Genomic DNA, 12,749 nt, shown 5'->3' with positions numbered 1-12,749 from the left:
TGCCGCTAGAGGGCTCCGAATTGTAGCGCGTAACACGGTGGTGTGCAAAGTCACTGTCGGTGTACGAGAAGCAGCGTTCTGTAATAGAGTATCACATATGTCTAATTGAAAGCATAGTATTTCTCCCGAAGTCTGACGATATGTCTCCACAGTCGTAGATTTTAGACACTGAATTGAATAGTCGCTTGATTGCTACACTACTGGCCATTAAAATTGCTACACCGCGAAGATGTGCTACAGACGCGAAATTTAACCGACAGGAAGAAGATGCTGTGATATTCAAATGATTAGCTTTTCAGATCCTTCACACAAGGCTGGCGCCGGTGGCGACACCTACAACGTGCTGACATGACGAAAGTTTCTCATACACAAACATCAGTTGACCGGTGTTGCCTGTTGAAACGTAGTTGTGATGCCTCTTGTAAGGAGGAGAAATGCGTACCATCACGTTTCCGACTTTGATAAAGGTCGGATTGTAGCCTATTGCGATTGAGGTTTATCGTATCGCGACATTGCTGCTCGCGTTGGTCGAGATCGAATGACTGTTAGCAGAATATGGAATCAGTGGGTTCAGGAGGGTAATACGGGACGCCGTGCTGGATCCCAGCGGCCTCGTATCACTAGCAGTCGAGATGAGAAGCATCTTATTCGCATGGCTGTAACGGATCGTGCAGCCACGTCTCGATCTCTGAGTCAACAGATGGGGACGTTTGCAAGACAACAACCATCTGCACGAACAGTTCGACGACGTTTGCAGCAGCATGGACTATCAGCTCGGAGACCATGGCTGCGGTTACCCTTGACACTGCATCACAAACAGGAGTGCCTGCGATGGTGTACTGGGTGCACGAATGGCAAAACGTCATTTTTTCGGATGAATCCAGGTTCTGTTTACAACATCATGATGGTCGCATCCGTGTTTGGCGACAACACTGTGAACGCACATTGGAAGCGTGTATTCGTCATCGCCATACTAGTGTATCACCCGGCGTGATGGTATGGGGTATTGGTTACACATCTCGGTCACCTCTTGTTAGCATTGACGGCACTTTGAACAGTGGACGTTACATTTCAGATGTGCTTCGATCCGTGGCTCTACCCTTTATTCGATCCCTGCGAAACCCTACATTTCATCAGGGTAATGCACGACCGCATGTTGCATGTCCTGTACGGGCCTTCCTGGATACAGAAGATGTTCGACTGCTGCCCTGGCCAGCACATTCTCCAGATCTCTCACCAATTGAAAACGTCTGGTCAATGGTGGCCGAGCAACTGACTCGTCACAATACGCCAGTCACTACTCTTGATGAACTGTGGTATCGTGTTGAAGCGGCATGGGCAGCTGTACCTGTACACGCTATCCAAGCTCTGTTTGACTCAATGGCCAGGCGTATCAAGGCCGTTATTACGGCCAGAGGTGGTTGCTCTGGGTACTGATTCCTCAGGATCTATGCACCCAATTTGCGTGAAAATGTAATCACATGTCAGTTCTAGTATAATATATTTGTCCAATGAATACACGTTTATCAGCTGCATTTCTTCTTGGTGTAGCAATTTTAATGGCCAGTAGTGTATTTCTCCCAATGATTCTGGAGGAGGGATAAGTATCCCTTCTTTCTCGTTTGATTGCAGGTCTTCCTAAGCTCTATTGACTTCTATAATATTGAATCTGCTATGTTTCCCGTATCGACTCCCATTTCTTCATGAATTAAGAAAGAACGTATGCTTTCCAAGGACGCTATCTCACTGGACACCTTGCTTGGCGAGCGCTGCCCAGACTGGAAGTCACTGACCAGGGGACAATTAAAACTGATAATCAAAGATTTTAATGAGTCTTAAGTATTTTGTTGAGGGACCTAGTTACGGTCTCGTGGTAAAAGGGGTGTTGATATTTGTTCACTATTACCTTCCATTACAACTTGGACACAGGGATGGCAGTCGCGCTTATTATGTTTCTCAGACAGTGCTCAATGTTATCTGCGACACTGCGCGTCTGCAATAAAATCTGTGCGTCGGCCGCCTCTCACGGATGTTGTTCGCAGAGTCAGTCAGTCCGAATCGTGTAAGCGTGAAGTGGGCCACTGCCGATACAATGGCATGGCAAGAATGATAAAATTTATCTAGAATGAGGAAATTAACTTAATAATATTGTATTTGATATCTTCATTGCGAAAGAGAGAGATTTTTTGATTAATCTGTTGAAACCTCCATAATAAGGTAATAATTAATTTTCTTTGCTTTATTTGCGTGCGCCTCCATAGCTGAGCGGTGTTGCTGGCACGGTAGCTCAGCGTGTTCGGTCACAGGGTTTGCTGTCCTCTGTAATAAAAAAAAAAACAACTTAGTGACTAGGTCAACGATGAACTTTCACGCCTGTCATATGGCCGTCCGCTCCGAAGAAATGCAACGAACACTAACGAACAAAACAACAAAAAAAGTCAAAAAGTAGTCAGCGCGGTAGCATTATATGCCAGGGGCCCGGGTTGGATTCTCGGCTCGGTCCGAGATTTCCTCCTTTCGGGGACTGGGTGTTGTGTTGTTTTCATCATAATTTTATCCCCATCGCTGCGCAAGTCACCGATGCGGTGTCAACTAAAAAGGTTTGATCAGGTGACCGGTCTAACGACGGGAGGCCCTCGACACACGACATTTCAGTATCCAACATAGAACTTTCCCCCTCTTCTTAATTAGGTAACATCAGCGACAATTCAGGAACGACTGATTCAGTTAATGCATCTTTTATAATCTGCGATGAACATGTACATTTTTAGCAATTCTTTGGACATTACACTGTTGAACAGACAAATTTAAAGTATTTTTAGAATTTGTCATCTTTGCAATTCTTGATTATAATGAAGAACACTTTTAAAAAGTTACTTTTTAAAATTTACCAATAATCCTTTTTAAAGGAATCAGCATTAATGTAATTTACCACATCATCGTCCATTTCCCAATGTTTGTCATTCATTAGATAGAGTTTCACAACTGGAATTTAAACTGCAGACACATTACGTGGACTCATTGCGCACTGAGTTCACCTGTGATGAGTTTGCCGCTGAGTAAACTACACGTGCCCTTTTAGTAGCTTTCAGTAGCAACAGCAGCAGCAGTTTCCGGAGGACAGCTGACCGCGCGTTATTGTCACAGGTAAGCCAGAACAGAAGAAGAAAAAAATTACATTTCAGGTGCAACGTAACCTTCCAGTAGTGGTGGTGGTATAAGTCCACCTAAGTAGGTAGATTACCGTCGCTTTGACATGTCCTACCGCTCCTGCAAGCTGCCGTCTGTAGTAAATGGTTTCTTAAATTCGTGTGGTCCACGAAATTACTGGCCCCTGCCAGTTATTCCTGGGTATTAAAGATTTCTAGCGGAAGGTTTTAACGAACCGGCAGAAATTTGAACGAAACGGATAACGCATTTTTTTGAACCACTGCACAAGGCACCTATACAGAGCTTAATAGGCATTATATAGCTTTTATTTGCTTTCATGACCCAGAATTCGACTGTGGTACTGACTGCCACCTATTCTTTATGATGGAAGGAGTAAATAATCAGTCGAGGGTAGAGATTAATTGATATTTATTCAGTACCGATGGTATTTCAACAACTAGTTGTGTTTCTCTTGCAATGTACATCATCAAAACCGGTCTCTAGGAACATGGTTCAGTTTCGCCACGTAATTATGGAATGGGACAGAAGAGCGCAGACCTGGCTTCAATGTAATTCTATACAACCGCACAATTATACCTAAACCCTCGGTTACTACATTCAGTTACTATAGATTACGCAGAACAAGTTCCGCAAAGACAATACAAGCAAAACCAGGTCAGGGTGGAAGAGTATTTCGCAAATCCTTATCAAATCAGTGGGCATTAAAATCCGATGCTTTTCCTAGTGGCACGAGTATTTTACTTAACTCACAACATCGCCAACAAATCAACTCGTTATGGGGGTGCACAAGAAACATCACTTCAATGCTGTTCAACCCACATGGCCAAGTTTCAGTAGCCAACAGAAACCCAGAAAAATATGGACACACACGATTATTCCTTCCCTATTTTACACTCGCTCAATATCGTATGATTATTCATCGTGTAAAATATATTTTCAGACCGAAACTACAATTTATCAATGCGGCGGTTGCTCCAACCGACCACGTGGCGCGAAAGCAAGTTCACACAGGTTTCAAGGGAATTCCTTACATACGATCAAAAACTAGTTAATGTTTTGTCTAATTTGATGCCACAGAAGTAAAGCAGTATAAAACAAAGTGTTATGATTTTTGAAGGGAACTTAAGTAGTGCCTGGTTTCCCTTATTGGACGACTCAGTACACTTCCTTGGAAATCACGAGTCGGATTATCTTCTGTATCGATTCATTCCTTGTAATAGACGCTACTTCTCAAGCAATCTTTTCAGACATTCAAAGCAAAGCAATTGTCAATGCAAAATCAATAAATAAAAGCTATCAATAAAACTAATATACTTTTTTATAGAAAATTTCAGTGGCATTTCATACGACGGTCCCTAGTTTCCGCTAAAATCGATATTAAATTTTTGTTCGCACTTCCACACACGTAACGTTAACCACGATTCCATCAAACGAGCGTGGCGCAATAGCTATGGTTCACGGCTGCTACGCTAGCGTTACGGCTTCATATGCTCCTCCGTGTACTTCTTTTTTCAATTTAATAGTACAAAATATCATTAAATAGTATATGACACGCAAAATTATTCGAAAGTAGTCATTTTCGTCGTAGTAATTTCACTAACAAATCAGTCAGTACAGGACACTTCTTAGTGTACTCCGTATGTGGTTCATAGTTAAAATTCCAAATATTTGGACAATGTTGGCTTCCTGCGTTTCGTAGAGGTGACTTCTCCTCCAGTTGTACCCTCTCCTTCACGAACGCTTACAGAATTCCTAGGCCCTGTAAACTGCTAGCTGACATTTGTCACCAGCATCGGTTGTTGGCAACGCGTCCCTAGTGCAGCGCATTGCAATGAAAAGGAAGAAGCAAGCGTTTCTGCAGAAGGGCAACCAAAAGAAGATCCATGAAAGTACAGGAGTGGTATGAGGAATCGAAGGGCAAACTTACTAACGCGATCAGATACACCGAAAGATTCTTCACGGTTTGTATGCCATATACTTAGAATTATAAAACTACCTTAGGCTTCCTTAGACTACGGTAGCATTGGCCAGTTAAGGTCGATCCCTTGTTATTTGTATATTAGAAATGTCGCATACCTATCAGGCTTTACCTCATAACTATCGCTTTCTTTACTATGCGATCAATATCTTACTAGATTCCCCTAAAAATCGGAAGTAGTAAACCGTCTAGGAACTGATTGAGGATATATAAAGGGCTGGATAACCTACAGAAAACGTTTTTTCTGCACAGTTATTCTCCTGTCTGTTACTTAAAAGTAAACAGTATTTACAGCAAAACTGTCAATCTTTAATTCAGATTTTATTCGAAAATGGTTGATTTGTAACTGTAAACAGAGAGATAGAGTAGTAAAAATGAAGTAACAGTACGGATTTACCATGTAGTGTTAGGAAACGCAATTTTCCGAACAATAAGGTAAAATAAAAACGCAAAGCAGAAGTGTATCAAGCAACGCCTCAATACTTTGTCGAACTTATATGAAACATGTTTCTGTTATTCATAAGCAACTTTCCCACTTATCAAAAATAACAGAAAACTCTTGCTTTCGATCATGATGAAGAACATTCTACTGATTAGAAAATAACAACAGTAATTATATATATTTCTTATGTTTGTGCATGTAGACTGTACTCGCATCAAAAGTAATAGCTTTGGTTACATAAATGCAATTTGTATTCTGTAAGGATAAAAAAAAAAAAAGAATTCATTGGCTCCCAGTTTCTCTCTTACACACTCTTTTACGTATTTTCCCTAGCAATCCTATCAACGTCTCGGAGACTACCAGTAATCCTACCATTTACTACATCATTTATGCAGTGTACCAAAAGTAGAGAACCGTAGTTTTGGCAGAGTGGAACTCTACATAAACTTCGTAATGGTATTCTGCACGATGAAACTGGGGGGAAAGCACTTGTTCAGGATTTGAACCTGTACTGCCAGCGTGACAGCCGTGAATCTTAGCCCCTGTGATACGCTTGCTTAGTCGAAATATGATTAACGTCTCAGATACGGGGGTTGGCTTAAAAGTTCAACATAGATTTTCTCGGAAACAAATAGTTCAAATGGCTCTGAGCATTATGGCACTTAACATCTGAGGTCATCAGTCCCCTAGAACTTAGAACTGCTTAAACCTAACTGACCTAAGGACATTACACACATCCATGCCCCAGGCAGGATTCGAACCTGCGACCGTAGCGGTCGCGCGGTTCCAGACTGAAGCGCCTGGAACCGCTCGGCCACAGCTTCTCGGAAACAAAGGACCGTTGCATGACAATCCGCTAGCTAGTTACTCAGCACGGGTCCTTCTACAACATACCTAAGACTCATCAGAATCCGTGGTCAACACATTTGGTGGTGTCCTCGTGAAAAGAAGCGGACAAACACTTCGCTAGAGTGGGACTCCCACCTGGTAGAGGGTGACCAGCGTGCCGCGGATCTCGAGCTCGGCGATCTCGACGAGGTAGCAGGGCGAGGTGACGATGATGATGCACTGCGAGATGGCGCCGACGACGCGCGACACGATGAGCTCCCAGGGCTGCGTGGCGAAGATCTGGATGGCCCAGAGCGCCAGGTGCGGCCCGGCGCTGTACAGCAGCATGCGCTTGCGGCCCAGCAGGTCCACCAGGTGGCCGATGAACAGCATGGGGAAGACCATGGTCAGCGAGCTGGACGCCACGATCCAGGAGGCCTCGTCCTCCGTGGTGGGGATGTGCGACGAGTTGGAGATGAGCCGCGGCAGCACCGGCGCCGCCCAGCCGGCGAACGCGCCGAACGACAGGTAGCCCAGCGTCGCTGCCGGCACACAACGACACCGGCTACAGCGCTTCCGTGGCTCTCTCTGGCGATATAGGGCGATAATCTGGCAGCTATTTTCAACAAAAATGGATAGAGTGTACTTTTCAAATATTGGAATTGCTTCCACTGAAGGCCATTCCAAGAGACCATAGTAGGTAGACGATATCCTTAATGTACTGATGATGGACATCAGTGGAGAAACTTAAATACGATTTGGACGAGTATGTGCTGATCGTAGTTGTCAGGGATAGGATAGACCCGCCCTGGCTATTATCATACTTTTCATAAGAAGCGTAGGTGTGGCACTCAGTCAAATGATTTTCGGAAAGCGATAAATTGTGTACCCACTTGAACGCTTTTATGTATTTACTTACATGGATATGGTGTCTGTTCTTTCGGACATGCCCGAAAGAACAGACACCATATCCATATAAGTATACAGTTCTGGCGATACCGGCCATGACCTTCTACTTCTGTGCGGACGCACACATATTCCCCGAACTCTTACGGGACTTGGAAGAATGTCTTCCACGAGTAATGCGTGTGTTGGGGTTGGACACTACGAATGTAGTGTGTGGACATACAAGGTGAGAATGTGGTCTCGCGGGAGCCGTGTACGAGATAGTCCCTGCAGTCGCACTATCGTCTCTGCCCTCAGTGGCTCAGATGGATAGAGCGTCTGCCATGTAAGCAGGAGATCCTGGGTTCGAGTCCCGGTCGGGGCACACATTTTCACCTGTCCCCGTCGATCTATATCAACGCCCGTGCGCAGCTGACGGTACTCATATAATTCTAATTTATGGCTTTCAGGATGATACGTGAGGAAAGCGCAACGGTTGTTTTCGGAACCAATGCTGTTTGGCCAGGAGCAGGTAATTCTGTTCGCAATACATAGTTACGTTTAGATCAGAATATGTTCAAAGATTGTACAATATGTGGATGCGAAGGATTCTGGGCGGTAGTTTTCTGGATCGGTTCTGTGAGCCTTCTCTTAGAAGGGTGTGACCTGAGCGTTTTTCGAACTATCCCTCTCTTCTTCTTATTTTGCTTTTATACCGTACCTACACGGATCGCCATCCCACATGTTTACTATACGATTTGGTGTGTGTTAGATGACGATGTTTGGCTTTAGGAAAGGCAAACGCACCAGAGAGTCATTTTGACGTTGCGGTTGACAGTAGGCGCAAGACTAAAGAAGAATCAAGACTCGTTCATAGGATTTGTTGACGTGGAAAAAACAATTTTAAATTGTGCAAAATGTTCGAAATTATTAGAAAAATAGGGCGAAGCTATAGGGAGAGACGGGTTATATACAAAATGTACAAGAGCCAAAAAGGAATAATGAGAGTGGACGACCAAGAACGAAGTGCTCAATGAAAAGGGTGTAAGACAGGGATGTAGTTTTTCGCCCCTATTGTTCAATCTTTACATCGAAGAACCTGTGATGGAAATAAAAGAAAGGCTCAAGAGTGGAATTACAATTACATGTGAAAGGATATCAGTGATACGATTCGCTGTTGACACTGCTATCCTGAAAGAAAATGAAGAAGAATTACAGTCCAGTGAGTACAGAATATCGATTGATTGTAAATCGAAGCAAGACGAAAGTAATGCGAAGTAGCAGAAATCAGAACAGCGAGAAACTTATCAGGATTGATGGTCACGAAGTAGATGAAGTTAAGGAATTGTACTACCTAGGAAGCCAAATGCACTTGGATGGGTGGCCATCCGGTGTGCCGAGCGCTGTTGGCAAGCGGGGTGCACTCACCCCTTGTAAGGCAAACTGAGGAGCTACGTGATTGAGAAGTAGCGGCTCCGGTTTCGGAAACTGACATACACTCGGGAGAGCGGTGTGCTGACCACATGCCCCTCCATATTCGCATCCAGTGACGCCTGTGGGCTGAGGATGACATGGCGGTCAGTCGGCACCGTTGGGCCTTCATGGTCTGTTCGGGAGGAGTTTAGTTTAGTTTTTAGGAAGCCAAATGAGCAATGACGGAGGAGCAAGGCGGACATCAAAAGCAGACTATTACTGGCAAAAAGGGCATTCCTGAGCAAGAGAAGTCTACTAGTATCAAACATAGGACTTAATTTGAGGAAGAAATTTCTGAGAATGTACGGTTGGAGTACAGCATTGTATGGAAGCGAAACATGGACTGTGGGAAAACCGGAACCGAAGAGAATCGAAGCATTTAAGATGTGGCTCTACAGAGGAATTTTGAAAATTAGGTGGACTGATAAGGTAAGGAATGAGGAGTTTCTGTGCAGAATCGGAAAGGAATATCTGGAAAACACTGACAAAGAGAAGGGGCAGGATGATAGGACATCTGTTAAGACACGAGAGAATGGCTTCTATCGCACTAGAGGTAGCTGTAGAGGGCAAAAACTGTAGAGGATGACGGAAATTGGAATACATTCAGCAAATAATTGAGGACGTAAGTTCATGAGCTACTTCGAGATGAAGATGTCGGCACAGGATAGCAATTATTGGTAGGCCGCGTCAAACCAGTCACAAGACTGAAGACTCAAAAAAAAAAAAAGTTAGACGGTGGTCGGATGCCCTCCCTGTCACCACCCCTGTAACCCCTCTACCACCCCTTCCCCCTCTCCTCCATTCCCTCGTCGGGACACGATTTGTATACCTCAATCGTCTGCGTGTAGTGTTATCCATGGAAAAGAGTCGAACGCTTTGGAAATGTTTGTATGTTTGTGAATCGTGCAACTGAGGCGGGACATAGGCACCTGTCCGGTATTTACCTAGTCAGTTGTGGGACACCGCCAGGCAGGCCGACACTTTGGCTTTCGTCGTCAATTCGCCGCGCGGGCTATCCAGTCGGGTCCACTGGAGATACGTTGTGCGATCAAAAGTAACAGGACACCTTATGTAATGCGGAATGGACCACTACATGTCATGAGAATCTGATCCCACCAGTATAAAAGGTAATGGTGGGGGGAGGAGGGGGGTTGGGAGGGACAAGCAGTAACGGCAGAATGGGTAGGTGAGGAGAGTTAAGGGAGTTCCATCGCGATGGATGTCACCTGAATAACAAATTCATCAGGAACACTTCAACCCTTCTAATGTTGCCCAAGTCGACACTTGGAGATGTGACCGTGAAGTGGAAACGCGGAAGAACAATCATAGCTAAACCAAGACGCAGGCAGACCTCAGACCAGGGACTGTCGAGCACTGTGGAAGGTGGTTGGACAAAAAATCGCATGGAATCACCGGAAGGACTCACTCGGCAGTTCCAAAACGCTAACAGCGCAATTTCTGTGATCAGTGAGAATGGTCGACCATTTTCTTATGCCACATATTTCTGTAGTCAATGCTAAGCAGTGGTTGAGATGGTGTAAAGAGCAACGTCACTGGGCAGTTGATGACTGGAAACGAGTGACCTGGATGGACAATTCACGATATACCATGTGGCAGTCTGAATGATGGGTTTGGGTTTGGTGAATGGTTTGAGAACGTTACATGCTATCATGTATAGTGGCAACAGTGAAATATGGAGAACTTACAGTTACTCTGTGGAATGTTTTCTGTGGCTATAGTGGGGTCCCCTTATTGCGCTTAAGAAAATTCTAAATGCGGAAGAATACCAACTCATTTACAGCATTGTGTTCTGCATGCTATAGAGGAACAGATCGGAGACGATGACTGGCTGTAACAGCCCTACAAGGCATCTTTCATGAAGAGGTCATGGTCTGTGGACAACAGCACTCCTGAACTAGACTGTCCCGTCCAGAGTCCCGACCTGAACCCAACAGAAAATCATTGGGGTAGTTAGATATTCAGTATCTTTCCAGTATGTAACATTATTACTGTGGTGTCACCGCCAGACAACACACTTGCTAGGTGGTAGCCTTTAAATCGACCGCGGTCCGTTAGTATACGTCGGACTCACGTGTCACCACTATCAGTGATTGCAGACCGAGCGCCGCCACACGGCAGGTCTAGTCTAGAGAGACTCCCTAGCACTCGCCCCAGTTGTACAGCCGACTTTGCTAGCGATGGTTCACTGTCTACATACGCTCTCATTTGCAGAGACGACAGTTTAGCATAGCCTTCAGCTACGTCATTTGCTACGACCTAGCAAGGCGCCATATTCAGTTACTATAATCTGAACAGATAATATTGTGACTCACGTACCGTCAAGAGCGACGTTCAAACTAATTACGTCCGCTTTCTGAATTCTAATTTCTTGTCATGTTCCAGACCTCACGTCAGTATAGTCCTTCCCTCCTCTCGCCAGCCTGCGTGAGCTAAACGCGTGCATTTCGGCCTCCACTAATAACACGGTGTTGGCTCTTCTGTCAACACAACAATTACCTTCTCTGGTTTCAGCTCTTGAGGAAGAATGGGCAGTTATTCCTCCACAGACGTTCAGTTGCCTCAGGAGGTGTTGTTGTTGTTGTCGTGGTCTTCCGTCCTGAGACTGGTTTGATGCAGCTCTCCATGCTACCCTATCCTGTGCAAGCTTCTTCATCTCCCAGTACTTACTGCAACCCACATCCTTCTGAATCTGCTTAGTGTATTCATCTCTTGGTCTCTATCTACGATTTTTACCCTCCACGCCGCCCTCCAATGCTAAATTTGTGATCCCTTGATGCCTTCTCCCCAATTCTATTCAATACTTCATCATTAGTTATGTGATCTACCCATCTAATCTTCAGCATTCTTCTGTAGCACCACATTTCGAAAGCTTCTATTCTCTTCTTGTCCAAACTATTTATCGTCCATGTTTCACTTCCATACATGGCTACACTAGGGTGGAAAAACCCCATAATAATATCCACAAATAAGTGTTCAGATACTTTTGATCGATTAGTGCAGTTGTTTTGTTCTAGGGATCTACGATATATTGTGCACGTAATTCGGGGAGTGACGACTTTATCAGCAACATGTGTCACTTACTCAGTAAGTAATCCTATCTACTGCAATAATTAATACGAGCCACCTTCGCAAGTAAAGCGGTGATCAGCTATGTGGTGAGGCGTACCTGAGAAGGCGGCGGCATACTGCAGCCGCCGGGACCCGGTGCGCGGCCCCTGCTGCTGCTCCTGGTGCTGAGGTTGCCCCATGGCGCCGGTGGCGAGCCCGCTGTGCGACTGGAAGGCCTACATTGCGTGCCCGCCTTATCTGCCGCTACTAGCCTCGGCTACGTGTCGTCACCGCGGGGCGGAGTGTGAGTCGACCGTGGCCAGCCTGCCCACAGATAATAGCCTCACAGCTGGTCCGATCCGGAAAGAGCTGTGCAAAACATATGACTGCCACGATAACAGCATTCCTTGCGAAAATGGTGCCACCTCCGTATTTCAAACAATTTTATGTACGACGAGCATTTCGAGCACATTCAAAATAGAGAATGTGACGAGTCCTTCGCCGCAGAACACATGTTGTTGTAGGCTGAAATTTTGATACAGCGTGTGACTTAAGAGTTTTAAGAGGAACAATGTCTGTGGGTCGTTTGTTGCCTGGCGACGTGCGCTAGTCCAAAGGCGCGGCGAGAGGGCCGCTATTCGCCGAGCGCGATCACCTACATCTACAAGTATACTGCGTAAGGTACCCAGTACAACTACGAGCCATTTCCTTTCCTATACCATTCGGCAATACAGAGAGGGTGAAATTTATTTATTTAACCGTATGGCACCCCGTCGGGCAGGCCGGTCTTTCAATTTGACGCCACTTCGGCGATCTGCTGTCGATGAGGATGATATGATGATGATGAGGACAGCACAACACCCAGTCCCTGGGCGGAGAAAATTCCCCGACCCAGCCGGGAAT

At 45.2% G+C, this 12,749-nt stretch overlaps 1 protein-coding gene across 1 annotated transcript in view; it reads right to left on the bottom strand.

Annotated features, from left to right (window-relative positions):
• Nucleotides 1-12,096, bottom strand: part of LOC126259862 (facilitated trehalose transporter Tret1-like) — a 72,534-nt gene extending 60,438 nt beyond the window's left edge. Inside the window, exons 1-2 of the mRNA XM_049956919.1 lie at nt 11,965-12,096; nt 6,576-6,961 (exon numbers count right to left, since the gene is read on the bottom strand). Coding sequence (XP_049812876.1) covers nt 6,576-6,961; nt 11,965-12,046 — 468 coding nt within the window. The 5' untranslated portion in view covers nt 12,047-12,096. The remainder of the gene's footprint in view (nt 1-6,575; nt 6,962-11,964) is intronic.
• Between the last annotated feature and the right edge of the window lie 653 nt (nt 12,097-12,749).

Source organism: Schistocerca nitens, chromosome 5, assembly GCF_023898315.1.
Source record: "Schistocerca nitens isolate TAMUIC-IGC-003100 chromosome 5, iqSchNite1.1, whole genome shotgun sequence".
NCBI lineage: Eukaryota > Metazoa > Arthropoda > Insecta > Orthoptera > Acrididae > Schistocerca > Schistocerca nitens.
Note: the sequence above shows the minus strand (reverse complement) of the source record. Positions and strands in the feature narration are given on the sequence as shown.